At 45.9% G+C, this 18,290-nt stretch overlaps 1 protein-coding gene across 1 annotated transcript in view; it reads right to left on the bottom strand.

The window, feature by feature from the left end:
- Window positions 1-1,048: 1,048 nt before the first annotated feature.
- Window positions 1,049-18,290, bottom strand: part of LOC143294333 (uncharacterized) — a 27,356-nt gene continuing 10,114 nt past the window's right edge. The window contains 3 exon segments of the mRNA XM_076605785.1: window positions 1,049-3,842; window positions 3,844-4,021; window positions 4,739-5,140. Coding sequence (XP_076461900.1) covers window positions 1,534-3,842; window positions 3,844-4,021; window positions 4,739-5,140 — 2,889 coding nt within the window. The 3' untranslated portion in view covers window positions 1,049-1,533.

The raw sequence follows: 18,290 nt of genomic DNA, 5'->3' as shown, positions 1-18,290 counted from the left end.
TCCGTCACCTGTGACCACGTCACATAACCCTTTGGGGCTCTCTGGCTCAAACGTTTCAAGCAATTTGAGCTACTCACTGCTAGGATCGATTTTTTCGGACGCAGCGTTACTTACTTTACTGTTTTTTTGTTTGGAGAAAACTGAAAGTGATTCGTATCAGATTTCTTCATGTTTTGGTTATAAAAAATAAATGTACCGAAAAATAACATTGACTTATTTAGTTATGTAGAATACTGACTCCGTAGAAAACTATTGGAGACCCATATCGATGTCTCTTTCTCTTTCTGTCTCTTTCTTTATGTCTTTCTCAGTCAATGAAGACCTATGAAGACCTATACCAAGAAAGTTCCCCCAAGTACCTACCATTCACTGAAGACTTTGACCAGATTTTTTATTTTATTGAACTTTTTTTTTTTTTAATGTGGCCTCAGTTGCATGCATGATCACGAAGCACGTTGTATCATACAAAAACAAAGAACAACAAGGAATAAAAAAACAAGAATGAACCTCCATCCCCCTGGATTTCTTTCACACTTCATCAAAATCTTGCAGACAGAGAAAAAAACATAACGGACTGAAACCACAACCTTCTTTGTGGGGCGAATAAAAAACAACACCAAAAAACACACACCAGCAATAGCAAGAGACAAACAAACATACAAACAGTTATGCAATACAATAAGCACGACGACAAACAATGACGACAAGTAAACGAACGAAAGCAGGCAGCAAATAAGAACATGAAATAGAAAGAATAAATAAACGATAACAACAACAAACAAACAAACAAGCACCCCCCCCCCCCCCCCCCCCCCCCCCCCCCCCCCCCCCCCCCCCCCCCCCCCAAAAAAAAAAAACAAAAAAACCCGGACAAATAAGAAAGATGACAGAAACGAAAACAAAAACCTTTCGCCATATACGTACATCGATAAATACTATATTTTGTTTTTGTTTCTTATATACGAAAGGAAAAGAAATACAGTTTTATTTCTTGTACATATTTACACAGTTTTACACAGTTGCGTGGTCTACTCTCTCTCTTCTTTTTTTTTTCTTTTTTTTAAAGATATTTTTTCTCGTTGCTTACTGGACATGTAGCACCGATGTGAAACTGAAAAAAAATAATAAAAAAAATAAAATGAAAATGCAATGTCTATTCAAAGCAAAACCACCCATCACGTCTATCTCGGTAAGCGTGGCACATGACGTTTATGAAGACAAAAATAGAGTGAATAAGAAGATACAAAAAGACGAAAATGACGTCCCAACTCATCCTGATCATCTTTAAAACAATGATGAATTACTGGATAAGATTTAACCACAAACTACAAGGAAACACACAATGATACTCCCAATACTCCTATCAATGAATTTATAAAATAATGAATAAAAGCATGAAAAAGTTTTGTTGGGGGGTAGCCCGAAGTTATAAACCAGACAATATTTCTACTTATTAGAAATAACGCCATTCGGACGTCGTGTCGATTTCAGTTTTAATTCTTTCTTGACAAAGTTATAAACCAGACAATATTTCTACTTATTAGAAATAACGCCATTCGGACGTCGTGTCGTTTTCGCCTTTTGTGATGTCACTTTCTCACCCTCTCTGACGTCATCCAGTTTGCGATTGGATTCCACGTCATCTTTGTCGTCACGTCTATGACCTTTTTGTCTGTCATGTATTGTCGTTTTGCTCACTTTTTTGTCTACGTGCTTGAGGTCTTGTGACGTCATACCGTTGCTACCCTTTCTGATGTCATCCTGCGCGGGTTTTTTCTGTGACGTGGCTTTACCAGGGGTGTGTACCATGGTTTGGGGCGATGTTGTGTGGTATTTTTGTACGTCGTCTTTTTCTTTCGGCTTCGGCTGTGTCCCGAGCACGCCTTTGTCGGCATGTCTGGCAGTGGATTTCAGCAGCTGTTTGTCCCTGTCTTTCTTTTCGTAGTCGTCTGGTCTGGAACTGGGTGTCGTCCCGTTGCTGAGTTTCCTCCCCTCAGTTGTGTTTGAACTGAAAGACGCTGTGGACAGACGCTTTGTTGCTTCCTTGGACCTTTTCGCGTCAATTGTCTTAGAACGTGTGGTATCGTCCGAGCCAGAACTATGTGACCTCACCACAATCTTTCCAGCGTCATCCGAGGACGTGGTTGTGCTTGTTTTCCTTGGACCCACAGGTCTAGCTTTCTTCGGCATTGCCTGGCCGTCCTGTTTATCATTCGGGTCAGCTTTAGGAGGCCCGTAATAAGGGCTTTTGTCTCTGACACTGGGATGGGCCTTTGCCTCCGGTTTTTCTGCGTCGTTCGTTTTTATTAAATGTCGTGACGGTTCGGGTTTGAGTTTCGAAGCTTTGGCGTCCGTTTTGGACGTGTGAGGATCTGACCTGGCGCGAGGCCTCTGTACGGGCTGATCCGATTGCTTAGTTCGTCGTTCGCTTGCTCTGTCAACGGACTCTTCGTTTTCTGGAACTTTCACAACACGTCTCTGAAACAGAGGTTCTGTCCTGCTTTGGGTGTCAGGCACTGAAATTTTCCGCTGCAGTGATTGTGATTTCACGACGCTTGTCGTCGGTGGAACGGGCGGTCCTCGGGGTGATTTTTTAGATGACTGGGAGTTGCTCGCAGAAGTCGAGGGTTTCTCATGGTTGACGTGGTGGATTTTGATGACTGGGACGTCCGCTCTTTTGTGCGTTTCTTCTTTCCTAGTCACGGGGTGGGAAAGCCGTCGTTTGCGTTCCGTAGCTGGCACTACGGTGATGTCCGCCATGACGCTGCTGCCTGACGTGTCTTCCCGCATGGGTCTGGTCAGCAGTCGGGACAGTTCCAGTTTCCGCTCTGCTGCCTTGTGGAGGTCCGTGTCAGTTTTGGGCGGAGTGTCCTCTCTCTTGTCGGAGCTCCGGTCTGGGTCGGACGGGGAAACAGATCTGCCACTGGCTGTGGTCGTCTCCTCCTCCTCCTCTTCTGCCATCGTTTGCAGCTTGATCCTCTCCATTTTGTCTTCCACCAGATTGCTCTCTGCGTCAGCGATTTTGATGCGGAGGTCGTCAGCGAAGCGAATGAGGCTGGGCCGAACCTCCAGCTGCACCATGTAGTCCTGCCTCAGCAGCGACTGCTGGAACTGCAGCATCTGTATCGCGCGCTCTGCGCGTGCCACCTGTTCGTTCAGGTCGTGGGTGTGGTTGTGGGGTCTGGGGACGGAGAGAATTTCTGCGGCTCTGGCATCCAGCATCTGGTTGTGGGGAGGGAAGGTTTCCTTCTCTCTCACCGTCACCAGCTCCTTTCGCTGCCTCGTCTGCTCTTCCAGCTCGGCGGTGACTTTTTCGTAGGCTTCCGCCAGGCTTTCAAAGTGTCGCTCTCTCTCCTCAAGTAGCTCGAGTTCGTTGTGAAGAGAGTGCAGCGAGTCCTCTTTGACTTGAATGCTTTCCTCGATGTTCTGGAGCTGCTCTGACACGGGCACCTTGCCTTCAGACGTCTGACTCGGCGACGTTCCATTCAGCGTGGACAGCTCAGACTCGCTCCCTTGCCTGCTGGAGTCCTCTTCTCTCAGGTCTTCAAAGGCGTCCCGTGTGGGGGTCGGGGCTGTGGTGGGCCGGTTGATGGGCAGCTCCGGGTAGATCTCGTGCGCCAGCACCCACCACTGCTTGAGCAGCTCCAGACACTTGTAGAACTTGGCGAAGATGTCAGGCAGCAGCCTGAGCACGGGCTCGAAGGCGGCTCCGGTCTCGGAGAGCATCTGCAGGTCCTGGTGACTCTCGGCGTCCAGGTCCTCCTGGGGGATCTGCCCCTCCGCCGTCATCAGGCGGTCCCAGCGGGCAAGGATCTGCTGCATGTCCGCCACGGTGCGGCGAAGCTTGTGGCCCGTGCTGCCGCTCATCTGCTGCAGCGTCAGGATGCCGAACTGCTTGGCGGATGCCTCGTAAGAGCTGGGGCCCCCCGTGCCGTCCAGGGTCCCGGCCCTGCTGATGGCTTTGCCTGACCGCACGTTGGAGCGTTCCCGTCCCGAGTCTGAGTCCGGGTCGTAGTAGTATCTGTGAACAATGGAGACATACAGTGTAGTGTTGATGTTGTTGTTGCACGAGTTCTTGCCTTGGGATCTCGTTTTTTTTTTCTTCTTTTTTTGCTTCTGCATACACACACACACACAAACACACACATACACACCTACCTACACACACACACTCATACACACACATATCCCATCCCCAAGACGCCTCTACCACACACACACACACACACACACACACACACACATCCATCCATCCACCCATCCACACCCCTTCAACCACCCACCCACCCATCAAACCACCCCCAGCTCAACCCCCCTAACCTCCCACACCTCTCCAACACCCACGCCCCACTCCCACACCCACATCCCCCAACACCAACCCATCCACCCATTCAGCCCCCCCCTCCCCCTCCACCTCAACCCGCCCCCCCCACCCCGACCCCCAACAACTCCCCCCACCCACCAACGCTCAACCCCCCTCACCGCCAGCCCCCCCTCCCTCCTCAACTCCCTAACCCCCCCCCCCACCCCACCCTCTAACCCTCCCACCATCCACACACGTCCCACCCTCACCCACAACCCATTCCACACACCTGTACAGGTCAGCCACGTACGCACACACACACACACACACACACACACACACACACACACCCTCCCCCAACCGTCCACACACACACACACACACACACACACACATACACACAACCACCCCACATCCACACCCACACACCCACACCTGTACAAGAAGCGGTGCAGGTCGGCCACAGCAGTCTTTCGCCTCCCGCACACAGCTGAGGGCCAGGAGGAAGTTATCCAGCTCCCTAAGAGCCTGGGCGTCCGCCTCCCGCAGGCTGCCCCCTTCCCTGCGCAGCATCACGCCCCGAGACAACGCGCGCAGGTCGTCCAGTCCGCTCAGCCTGGTCAGCACGTGCTGCTGGAGGTGGGGGTGGTGGTGGTGGTGGTGGTGGGGGTCATCCTGGTGGTGGTGGTGGTGGAGGGCGTAGCAGAGGGCAGTGAGGGCGTGGTTCCAGCCGTCGATGGAGAAGCGGGAGATGCCGTGGTTCAGGAAGCGCTGCAGGGCCGTCACCTTCCGCCGGAACGACGCCTCGTCGTCCTGCCCCGGCCGGCTCTCCACGGACTGTTGGCCGTTCATCGTCATCGTCATCATTGTCGTCATCATCATTGTCGTCATCATCATCATCATCGTCGTCGTCGTCGTCGTCATCATCACATCGTCATCACTGTCGTCGTCGTCGTCGTCGTCGTTGTCATCATCATCATCACCATTCGCATCATCATCGTCGTTGTCATTGTCGTCGTCGTCGTCGTCATCATCATCATTCTCATCATCATCCCCAGCATCATCACAGAGGCAGACAGAGGTGTGACGTGGACAGGTACAGGTGCAGACATAAAAAAAACAACCCATGAAATACAGACACATACGCGGATATTAAGACACACATGCCCATAAACAAAATACAGAAGCAGAAACAAATGCAGACACAGGTAGAGAAGCAGACAAAGAAACAGATACAGACGTTCAGAGATACAGACACAAACGCAGTCAAATGAACAGACAGAGGCACAGAAACGTGTATGCCTATATATTAGGATACATCATGCAGGCACATAAGCAACAACAACAACAACAAAAAGTACAAAACAAAAGTAGAAGAAGTAATAAAGTTCCTATGGGCTTGTCACTTTCTTTTTTATCCAGTTAATATCTTACCTTATTTTGTTTCCTATCTTTGTGTGTGTGTGTGTGTGTGTGTGTGTGTGTGTGTGTGTGTGGATTTTTTGACATTCTACTTGAAGGCCCAGTAGTGGACTCTTCTTAATTCAAATACGAACAGCGTATTGTCAACAACAGATATACTAAAATACTAGAAGTGTTTGTTGTTATGCCCCGAGTTCTCATCCACAAGGTTAAGACTGCACACACAAAATTACCATTCATATATAATATATATATATTCTTCTTCTTCTTAACGTATTCAATGTTAAATGTTGGCTTTGTAATCGGGACATACCAATCTCAGTACGGTAAGATTTCGCGCCCATCAAAGTTTGTGCACTCTGTACCCCTCTGCAGTGATTTCTTGGCTTTTCATACCCCTAACTAAACGATAAATGCGCAGGATTTATACTCACCTAAACTGATGGAGTGCTTTTGTACGCCCAGAGAATTTGTTTTAGAGTATAGTGAAGTCACATATTTGTAATTACATAATTATGTGTTAAAAAAATGTATTCTATTTGCTTCGTTTTGAAACTGACTTTTCCTTCTATAAAATCTAGACATGGGAGAAAAAAAAAATCCTTGGCTGCTGATATTTCTTTGGCTTATCGTTGAGATTTCTACTTGGAGTGAATCGAAATGTGGCAGTGAATTCAAACCTCGCCCAAGACAGATCCGAATTCAAACAGTTCGTTTATCTCACTGTTTCAATAATGGATGTATGGAATGACTGGGGACTGGAAATATTGGTTCGGTGGCCCTTTGTGGTGTTTGTGTTACTGATAAGGGGACTTAATTTGCTATGTAGGAAGAAGTACAGACTGTTGATTGATTCGGAGTTCCATGGCCCCGGCTCTTATCAGGTGAGTAAGGAACTTTTATGAATAAGAGTTGGAAAGATAAATATATCCGGAACACTTCGACTTGTGGGGAAAGAAACTATGGAACGAGGGAGGAAGGAAGGTGTGTGTGTGTGTGTGTGTGTGTGTGTGTGTGTGTGTGTGTGTGTGTGTGTGTGTGTGTGTCTGTCTGTATCTCTGTGTGTGAAACAGAGAGAGGGAGAGAGACACTGGACACTGGAATTATTTATTGTCATTGCCAAGAAAGGCCTTTTGACAAGGGAGCAACAACGTAAATTCATATATTTTTTTGCTTCAAAATAACAAAAACTCTCTTTGTTCTCTCAACCATTCAGTCAATTCAAACCAAGAAAATATGCAATCATTGGAAACACGTAAGTCACATCCTGGAGAGGGAGAGAGAGAGAGAGAGAGACATGATGATAATGTGGAGAGGGAGAAAGAGAGAGAGAGAGAGGCAGACATGATGATAATGATGATGATGATATGCATAATTACATAGCGCCTATCCTCGGTCGGAGACCAAGCTCTAAGCACTTAACAAACTCGGGGTCATTAGCACAACAGCCTGCCTACCTGGGTAGAGCCTACAGACGGCTGGCATTGGGCGCTCCCCAAGTCATCATTCGTTCCCTGTGTCATTCACTCAGATTTAAGGCACACACACACATACATACACTCAGACAGACATGTAAAATTTTATGTGCATGACCGTTTTGTTTATTTACCCCACCTTGTAGGCAGTCATATTATTTTTTCAGGGGTGTGCATGCTGGGTATGTTCTTTTTTTCCAAAACCTACCGAACGCTGATATGGGTCACAGGATCTTTAACGTGCGCGTTTGATCTTCTGCGAGCGTACGCATACGAAGGGGGTTCAGGCACTGACACTGTAACGGGTCTGCAAGTATGTTAACCTGGGAGATCGGAAAAATCTACATCCTTTACCCACCAATCGCCGTCACCGAGATTCGAACCCCAGAGCCTCAGATTGAAAGTCTTACGCTTTAACCACTCGGCTATTGCGACTGACGAGATAGACAAGAGACACAGAATTATACTGTTGAAAAAGGCAACACAAACACACACTCATTTCTCCTTTGTTTTTTTTTCTCGGTATACGTTTTGACGTCATAAACAACATTTTACGTAAACCGAGTGACGCTATTCCTCAAGCCGCAAAACTAAAGCAAACTAAAGTAAAAAGTGTCACTGTGGTGGAAAGATCGACAGAAACCGTTTTTCAACCTATCGAAACGTAAGTACTAGTAATATTTGTTCTATTCACTTACTCATTTACCTATTTGTCTACCTTTCAGTAAATGTTCGACATCCGATTAGTTGACATGTTGTTTGCTAACAGCGGAATGTGTTGTAGTAACAGAATATCACCAGGAGCAAAAGACGATACGGTCCAATGTACATAATAGCCAACTTTTTACGAACTAGTGTTGTTCTGACAAACGATAGAGACACGGTATGCTGTGGAGATGTCCACTCTCGTATCCATAGTAAAAAACAACATAACCAGATCGTCTAGGCAACAGCTAGCCGCAACAAGCGCTGGTGGTTTCGCAGGCTTAGTTGCTGGGCGAACGAAGAATCTGCTTCAGCTTAGCTGGCGCATCGGTGCAGCCGTTTTTTTTAAGCTGCTTTGAGATATTGGAGTTTTTCCCTACGTGTTGCAAAAAGAAGCATGAAAGAAAGGGAAAATTCTAAGCGTCGAGCAGGCATGGTACGCCCACGGTTGAAGTTGGGATGCGAGACAAAGGCTTCAAACTCTCTGGGGAAGAAAAAGGGCTTTTCTCCGTCATCCATCTACCGTTATCTCGTCAACTCCACCGGGGTTGTCTCCCATCCTCGCACCAAGGTTGCCTTGATGCTGAAAAGAATGAGCGGAGAAAGCCCCGGGAAAGCAAACGCGGTCAAAGCGCTGAAGAGACGCAAAGAAAAAGTCGAGGCAGACGACGACGAATCCCAGTTTCGCCTTGGACAGGATGATCTGCTGGCGGCGGAGGAAAGCATCAAGAAGGCAGCTGGCACCTCCCGGAGGACGAGGAAGAAGTCCAAACGGGGCAGACCCACAGGGAGGCGTCAGCGCGGAAAAGGGGGACGTCGAGGTGGTGGAAGGCAGTCCAGAAAAAGACGAAGTGGTGGAGCCCGTCGGGGCAGAAGACCCTCATCCGGCAAGTCCCGTTCTGGCAGATTCCGCTCTGGCAGATCTCGCTCCGGCAGGTCCCGTCGCAGCAGACACACGTTGAAGCCCCGTGGCAGGAGGAACCGCAAACGCCGCGCCGCCAGCGGGAGAGTCAGGCAGCGCCGAAAAGCGAAGACTGACATTGAAAACCAGTCTGAACCTGACAATGACAATGTGCAAAACCTTACTGAGGCCGAATAATGATCAATAAAAGTCCTGATATGGGCTGTGATGATATCCATCCACTTGACTGGATTGCAATTTCTGCAAAAATTGTGGTGTGTCGCGCGTGCGTTGTTCGCGTGCGTCTTTTTTTTTTTTTCCCCCAAGCATCTTTCAAAACATATATGTGATGGACTCTCTCTCTCTCTCTCTCTCTCTCTCTCTCTCTCTCTCTCTCTCTCTCTCTCACTGTCTGTCTCTCTCTCTCTCTCTCTCTCTCTCTCTCACTCTCTCTCTCTCAGTCGGCATATAAACAAATAAGGTTGCTAACATACTTGTCACACACACACACACACACACACACACACACACACACACACACACATTTTTAGAATGTCAGATTATGAGAGTACAAGAAATTCAATGATGAAAATTTGTGTAGAGCACTGCAATATAGGAAAGATTCATTAGATAATAGAATTGCACAAATATGGAATGCACTACCTATTGAAACTAAACTTGCACGAAATACTAATGTGTTAAAAAAAATCTCCTTGACATGAACATCAGTTTAAAAGAAAAATTTATTTACTTTGACGAATGATTTACAGTACTTATAAAGGAAAACATATATATGTATCCCACAAATAAAAGGAGACCGAATTTGAAGAGGACATAAAAAAAAGGCTGTGAGACCTAGGCAGTCAAATGCTAGTCCCTACACTACCACTACTACTACTGCTACTATACACACACACACAACACACAGACACACACACACACACACACGCGCGCGCGCGCGCACACACACACACTATCCGTCAAAATTGATTTGAGTCATTGAAAAACACACACACACACACACACACACACACACACACACACACACACACAAACAAATATTGGTGTCGTGGGTTCTATTTACGCGCCTCGCAAAGTACAACATACTTGACACATGAACCCCTCATCCCCAGACTGCCCACAGACGGCTGGCTGAGAGAGGAGGGGAGGGAGGCTGGACAGAGGACAGAACATAACTCGTTCTCGGTTGGTTCACAGACACGGGTGGGCAACGCACGAGACCCACCAATGCACTGTGTCATCCACAGTGTGATCTGTGGCGTGAAGGCAAATATCTGACTTGAAAGTGTATGTATGGAGCCGTGGTGTTCGTACACTGTGGTGTTGTTGTGCGGTTGTGTGTGTGTGTGTGTGTGGAGGGAGGGGGGGGGGCGGGAGGGGGGGGGGCAATCTGTTAAAAAGAGTAATTGAAGGGGAGGGGGTGGGTGGGGTGAGGAGGGTACTTTGGGATCGTGCGGGGTGGGTGTGTGGGGGGGACACGCGTGCAGATGAGATGATGATGATGATGATATGGATACTTTTATGAGATGTGACTGAACGTCTATGAAATGACGTGGTGTGATGTTGTGAATTACCAATACGGAACCCGGGCTTTTTTCTTCTTCCTTTCCTTTCACACACACACACACACACACACACACACACACACACACACAGTAGTCGCCCGCTTACACGCATGCGCATAGAAACACATACACAAACACACATACGTGCGCTACTCAAACATGCATGCGCAAAGAAACACACACACACATACGCACGCACTCACAAACACGCGTATACACGCACATTCGGCACACACACACACACACACACACACATATCGTAGTCACGCGCTTATACGCATGCATAAGTACACATACTCAAACACATACATACATGCATGCACGCGCTACTCAAACACACATGCGCAAAGAGACACACATGCTCATACACAAAATGTTGATAAAGGGAACGCATACAGCACAGCACACACATGTATGTGGCTGCCCAGTTTGCTCAATTACTTGAGCTCGGAGGTAAATTCTTTGTTCGAATCACAGAATTCAACTACTAAACGTTGGCATAATTGTCGCCTCTCGATCTTATTTACTTCTTGTCATTCTGGTGGTGACAGTGCAGTGTTCGACCTGTTACATCTTTTTGCACGCCCATTGACGTGATCTGTCTCGCTATTTGTGTGTGTGTGTGTGTGTGTGTGAGGCTGTAACGTGACATTTTCTTTGCTGTACTCGCAGGAAATCCTAAAGGTGAAACAATCTCTACACACCCCTGACCACCCAACCCTCCCATCACCAAAAGCCACCACCACCACCACCACCGCCACCACATAAGATCTCAAGACACCTACGAACCCGAAACATCCATCCACCCTCCACAAGAGTAGAGTACCTCTAGACGACGCCCCCCGCCCCCCTCCCCTTCCCCCCTTCCCTCCCTCCCCTCCCACCCGAAATCAAACCAGAGAGATCAAGAGATCCTCATCAGTCAATCACCATCATCACCATGATGTCCGGCCACCCACGCGCCAACCTTCAGGACGTGGTCCAGCAAGCCCTGACCAGCCTGTGTGAGAAGAAAGGCTTCTACCCCAGCCGCACCCTCCACCGCTACCTGACCACCACCACCACCACAACCAAGCTGCCCTCCTCCTCCTCCTCCTCCTCCTCTCGCCGTACTCCCATCCACACCCGCCTGGCCCTGAAAAGAGCTTGCCGCCGACCCAACCCCAGACCCCGGAACCCCACACCGATGCCCAGCAAACCGGCGCCGCTCGTGCCCTCCTGCAATGTCCCGAAGAACAAGCCCCGCTTCCATCTGGACTTCAAGACACTGCGGAACAGAGCTGCGAAGGCCTCTACACGAGGGTCCCAGAAAAAAGCGCAAACAAAACGGAAGCGGAAAACCGTGAGCCGTCAAAAGCGCGGCAGGAAATGGAATCGTCAGCGGAAACCGAAGAACAGACGAGCAGCGCAACGAAGAGGAGCAAGAGGAAAGGGAAGGATGGGGAGATAAGAGGGAGGGAGGGAGGTGGAGCCATTTGAAAGCGACGTAGTCGTCGTCGTTGTTGTAGTTGTAGTTGTCGAGCGAAGAAAGGGGTGTGTAAGAAGAAAGTAGATGAAATGAGAAGGCCATTTCCTGTTGTCCGGGTGTCTCCGTCGTGTATTCTATCGTACATCGAGATGAAAACAACAGCAGCATCGACGACAACAACATCAGCAGCAACAACAACAACCACCACCATCACCATCACAGCGCAGGTTAACGCAACACAGACCAGGTTTGGCCTGGCCTCTTGTTACGCTATGCAGCATGGCCTTGAATGTTCGCAGACATCAGCACGGTTTTATAGATACTGTATCTTTTAATCCCAAAGTCCAGTCACAAAAATACTATATATATATCTGTTGTCACATCACAAAATACTATGTCTTTTGTTGTCTTGTCACAAAAACAAACTACCATATCTTTTGTTGTCTAATCACAAAATACTGTATCTTTTGTTGTCTAGTCACAAAATACTATATCTTTTGAAGTCCTATCACAAAATACTTTTTTCTTTTTGGTTGTCTGATCACAAAAGCCGGATGTTTGCAAAAAAAAAGAAAGGTAAAAAAATAGAAATTAAAAAAAAGAGAAAAAGCTACTTTGCATGTGATATACTTCAGTTTAACGGTTGCTATCAGCAGTCGTTCTCAAACAGGGCGTCTTTAACTCACCTTGCAAAAATTAAGGTAAAAAAAATATTTTCATTTCAGTTGTGAGTGAAATTTGACGGTATCTGAATTGTCACATAACGTGTGTGTGTGTGTGTGTGTGTAGGGAGGTAGAGGGGGGGGGGTTGAAGAAAATAGGAGGCTGAGATATGTATATGTTCTTACAAAAATACGCCCTGGCGTGATCGAAACCTTTGCATCATGCGCTTTAAAAAATGTTTTATTGTTATTCATTTATTTATCTTTCATCCTGTCATGTTTTCTCAACACTCCCCAGCTTTCAGCAATAAAGCGTCTGTGCACCCAGCTCTGTGTTGTGTTTTTTTTTGCAGTGATCTAATGTTGTTGGAGTACAGTAGTAGTAGCAGTAGCAGTGGGACCTGTGGACAGTCTTCTATTTTCTGGCATTTCATCAGAATTGAGCTGTGTTCTGTTGAGTTAAGATCTGTGTAAAATTGCGAGCAAAATGTTCGTCCTCGCATTAGTTATCAACCTATCGTGTTATGAATGCATGAATACATACATATGATCTATGATATATCATATTATATATATATATATATATATATATATATATATATATATATATATATATATATATATATATATATATATTGGCAGTGGAAGGATAGAGCGCGCGCAATCGTATAAAGATCGGAATAGTAAACGAGTTTGCACATTATCTGGGTACGATTAAGTTATCGCAGATCACGCACTTACACACATACACACACGCACGCACACACACACATCACAAATTCACGCACGCACACACACACGCACACACACACAGTGATGCACGCGTGAGTGGGTGGAGTGCTCGGAAGGGAGATTAAAAAATAAAATTGATCAAAAACCGATTTGATTTAGATCTATAAATACTTTTTTTTTTTTAAAGGGGGGGGGGAGTAAAAGACAGAAAATCCTCTGTCTGTCTGTCTCTTCTCTCTCTCTTCTTCTTCTTTTCTTTCTTTTTTTAAAAAAAAACCAAAGAGACGAGCATAAAAAAAACAACACGAAGGTCAAAGGCCTGAACCGGGAAGAACGGTGAGGAATGTAATATTAACCAGGGATTCAAACACACGGTGACAGACACTGTGTGTCATGCCATGTGCAGAGTGGGGAATCCCTTCGGCACTGACAACAATAACAATGCTTCTCATTGTGCTGACTGGGTTTGGGGGTAGGCTGTAGCTGTGCTCAACTGTTTTTTTGTTTTTTTTTTAACTCACTCAGTACGGCCAGTCCTCTCTTCTCCTCTACACAGACCCCTCGGATGTCCAGTGGGTGTTTGAATGACCCAACCTTTAGCTTCCGTCGTCAGAATTGTGGTATTCTTTGTCAGCATTCACGTCTTCAGTATAAGAGCCTTCCGCTTGCAATATTTTGATGATGGTAATTGGGGTGAAACGCTGTTAACGTCGTCTCTTTCGCCGTTCGTATGGAGAGAGTTAACAGTTTCTGGAGTAGAGAGAGAGGGGGGAGGGGGATAGAGAGCACCGAACCATCTGAAATAGCCCCAGACGTGGAGAAATATGCACACAGAAAGGTTTAGAGAGAGAGAGAGTATAAAATCTTCTGAAATAGTTCCAGAGATATTAATTATAGCGACGTACATGGAGACAGAGAGTGAGAGAGAGCGAGACAGAGTACAAATTGACTGAAACTACTCCAGGGAAGATATATATAGGGGATATGCATCCCCCCCCCCAAAAAAAAAAAAAAAAGAAGATAAAAGACTATACTGCCGCTGATGTCAGTTTGATATGTTCTATCAATATGTTCTTATCGTTGAACCAACCTTTACATGTATGTTGTAATTATTGATTTATCACCTAACCCCCACCTTCTCCTAAGAATCCACCATACTCTTTCACTGAAATCATTTCATTTCCTGAATTTTTTTGTTTTGTTTTTTGGGTTTTTTTCCCCCCCAAACTTTCTTTCACACACACACACGCCCGCGCGCGCCCGCGCACACACACACACACACACACACACATTCGTTCGTCTTCCTTTTGACTGGAAACAAAAATCTTTAATTCTAGGGCTTTGTCTTTTTGCTATCTTAGAGATTTCACAAAAAAACAAAGTTCAACCCATGCCATAAACTGTAGACTAAACAAAGCTCAGCTCATCGTCCTACGCCGGGTTTCAAGGCTTAAGATACAAGTATATATATAAAAGTGAAATTCAAAGCAGAAAAAAAATTAAGAAAGAAAAAGCCACACAAACAAACCACAGCCTGTTTTTTTGTTTTTTTTCTTTTTTTGTTGTTGTTGTTTTGTTTTATTAAATAGCACGGGTGAGCGCTCAAGCGAATCGTCCAGGTATTATTGAACGGTGTATCGATTTCAAGCGAGGCGAGCTCGTTGCTGCGCTGTCTTGTGTGACGGGGACTGCATGACGGCTGCAACAAGGGCGTGCACTCTGTGGCATTTTCATTATTATTATCTCCCCTCGTCGCCGGTGTTGTCGCCAGTTCAAAAATAATTGTCTTTTATTTTATTTTCATTTTTCCCGCTCAGTAGTATCTCTATTGAAGTAGTTGAAAGACAGACAGACAGACAGAGAGAGAGAGAATGAATGAATGAATGAATGAATCTTTATTTTCCAACGGTAGAGAGAGAGAGAGTGAGAGAGAGATCAAAGAAACTATAGAAAAACGGTGAGAGATATGAAACACACACACACACACACACACACACACAGAGGAACAGAGGGTTGGGGTTGCCGAACGGGGGTGGAGATATTTTAAATGACAATTGACATAAAAGAAGCATGGTAAATTTCACACCACTCAATCACTCTTTTCACACCACTCAATCATTTTTTTTTGCGAGAGTAAGAGAGAGGGGCGGGAGGTATATGAAAAAAGGAATGACAGAAGTATTTGAAAGAAATATGAGAGAGAGAGAGAGTGAGTGGGAGAGAGCGGGCGTGGACTGGAATTTCTTTCTGTGATATACAATGAACGTGGTAAAATTCCATACCACCCAAACTCTCGTTGCTTGTGGAGGGGGACGGGGGGGGGGGAAAGAAATTGCAACATTAGCATGTGCGTGCGTTCAAGTATAGCAGGCACCAAAAGAGTGCGTGCGCATACGCTGGCGAGCTCGGCGAAAAACAACATGGAACAGAAAGGTTGATATTTCGTTAAAAAAAAAAAAAAAACTTGAAAAAAAAAACAAACAAACCTGTCATGTGGTTAACAACACCATTAGTCACTCGACCGAATCACCGCCAACATGAAAAAGGGCGTATCGATTTCAAAGCAGACATCAATCTGCACTTCTGTGTGCACTCATACGCACATCACGTCCTGTCAAACTATTGTTTTGTTGTTTTCTCGTTGTTGTTGTTTTTATTTTGTATATGTTTGTTATATTTTTTCTCTTTTTTTGTTTCATGGGGGGTGTGGGTGGTAGTGGTGGGGAGCTTGGAGAGGGGGGGGGAGGGAAGGGAAGGTGTTATTGTGTGTGTTTTGTTGTCTTTGTTGTTCAGTGTTGTTGCGTAATACCTTTCGTCGCGTGAAACAATCAATAATCAAGGTCTAGTTGCTGTATCTGTCTGGGACAGTTGTCTCCATTGAAGAAAAGACATTCTAAACAATAAACATAAGACATGGAGAAAAAAGGGACTGAGTAACAAACTGAGAAATAAAGATCGCAACAAAAAAAAAAGAAAAAAAAAAGAAAGAAAAGGAGCAGAAATAAAACCACACAAAACAGGAGAGAAAAGTGAAAAAGAGAGAACGAGAGAGAAACGAAACGAAAATCGCATTCAGTTCAGGGCCACCATACTCTTCGGAGAGTACAACTACAACGCGTCCTGTTCAAAAATGAATGAACATGTCTGATAGACGGTCGTGACCGACTATGACCATAGAAATTGACTATAGTGGAGAGTGTCTCTTGCCCAAGTCACACATCCCCACTCTCTCGGCCCCAAGAGAGCTCTTGGACTGTCGGCGTTGGGATGGTCCCCAAAGGCCAACTCGCCCCTAAGGCTGCAACACCAAGTGACAGTGCAATCTTGCCTCCTAGTTTGAGGGTCACGCTCCTTCACAAAAGGAGTGAATGGATTCCCCACTGTAGTGGGGAAAAAAAAAACCCATCAAAAAAACATTGATCATACAGCTCTCACTTTGCTGTTGGCCCACCTGTAAGCTTATGCCGGGCATAGAACAAAGACATAATTATATAGAATATATTCAGTAGAATGTAGACAACAGAGACTGGCATTTTTGCAGGCGAATGGTATCAATATTGCAAACGTGCACTTCAGTGACACGTCTCTTGACAAAGACAGACAGACAATAAAGGAAATATCCGTTACCTGGGTTTTAACAGCGCAAGCAAAAAATAACCTAGTTCCAGCAACTCGTACTGTGTTCATTACGAATCTGAAGATAAGAGAGAGAGGTGGTGGTGGAGGAGGGTTGGGGAGTAGGTGGTGGTGTTGGGGGTGGAGCTATGGACATACAAATGACAGTATCGCCTTCATTTCTATGGGATAAAAAATGTTCGACAGAAATGACGATTTCTTTAAAATGTCAATCTTGTTTAAGTATTATAACGCAGTCAGCAAGCGAGAATTATCGTTGTGCCTTGTCACCTTTCATGAAAAGCAAAGAATAAGAAGAGTAAGAGAGAGAGAGAGAGAAGAAGTGTGCATGTGCGTGCGTTGCCGCGCACGTTTGTACGTGCTTGTGCCCATGGCTGTTTCTATGTCTTCGTGCACGACTGTTTCCACAAAAGAAAGAGCAGCATAAAAAGAAGAACGTACGTGCAAACGACGATCAATGATTAAGTGTCTTTTCACTTTTACCTGCATAGCTCGCTGATCACTCAACCGACTCACATACATGTCCATAAGTGAACTGTCCATGTATGGGTGAGGTGGGAGGGGGTGAGGGTAGGTGGGGGGTTTGCTGAGGCCTGTGTATTTCTCTGTGTGTGCATACGTGTGTGTGCATATGTATGCATGTATGTATGCAAGTATGTATGTAAGTGGAGTGATGGCCTAGAGGTAACGCGTCCGCCTAGGAAACGAGAGAATCTGAGCGAGCTGGTTCGAATCACTGCTCAGCCGCCGATGTTTTCTCCCCCTCCACTAGACCTTGAGTGGTGGTCTGGACGCTAGTCATTCGGATGAGACGATAAACCGAGGTCCCGTGTGCAGCATGCGCTTAGCGCACGTAAAAGAACTCATGGCAACAAAGGGATTGTTCCTGGCAAAATTCTGTAGAAAAAATCCACTTCGATAGGAAAAACAAATACAACTGCACGCAGGAAAAAGTACAAAAAATGGGTGGCGCTGTAGTATAGCGACGCGCTCTCCCTGGGGAGAGCAACCCGAATTTCACACAGAGAAATCTGTTGTGATAAAAAGAAATACAAATACATTCACTTCCAGCGCAGAATTTTAAAGCGGCATGGACATTGTTCATGACTGAAAATTCCCACTACGAGTGGTGTCGAGGTGGGTGTGGGGGTCGCTTCGCTTCCATAAGATACTGTGAATAGTCAGCAGAACTGGTGACCCGATACAATTTAATGTAACGACTTACGAAAAGAGACCGCACGCGCCTTTTGACCAAAGCAGGACACTTCAAGTGGGTAATAAGGATGAATTTTACTTACTTCCGACCGTCTTCATTTGATCAAAAACGACCTCATTCGATCCTAAAATCTAAATACAAAATACAATCGTGAAGCGATGTGCCGAATTTCATTTTTTTTTTA

The sequence above is a fragment of the Babylonia areolata genome, chromosome 19, assembly GCF_041734735.1.
Source record: "Babylonia areolata isolate BAREFJ2019XMU chromosome 19, ASM4173473v1, whole genome shotgun sequence".
Classification (NCBI taxonomy): domain Eukaryota; kingdom Metazoa; phylum Mollusca; class Gastropoda; order Neogastropoda; family Buccinidae; genus Babylonia; species Babylonia areolata.
The sequence above is the reverse complement of the archived record's forward strand: the minus strand, read 5'-3'. Positions and strand labels throughout refer to the sequence as shown.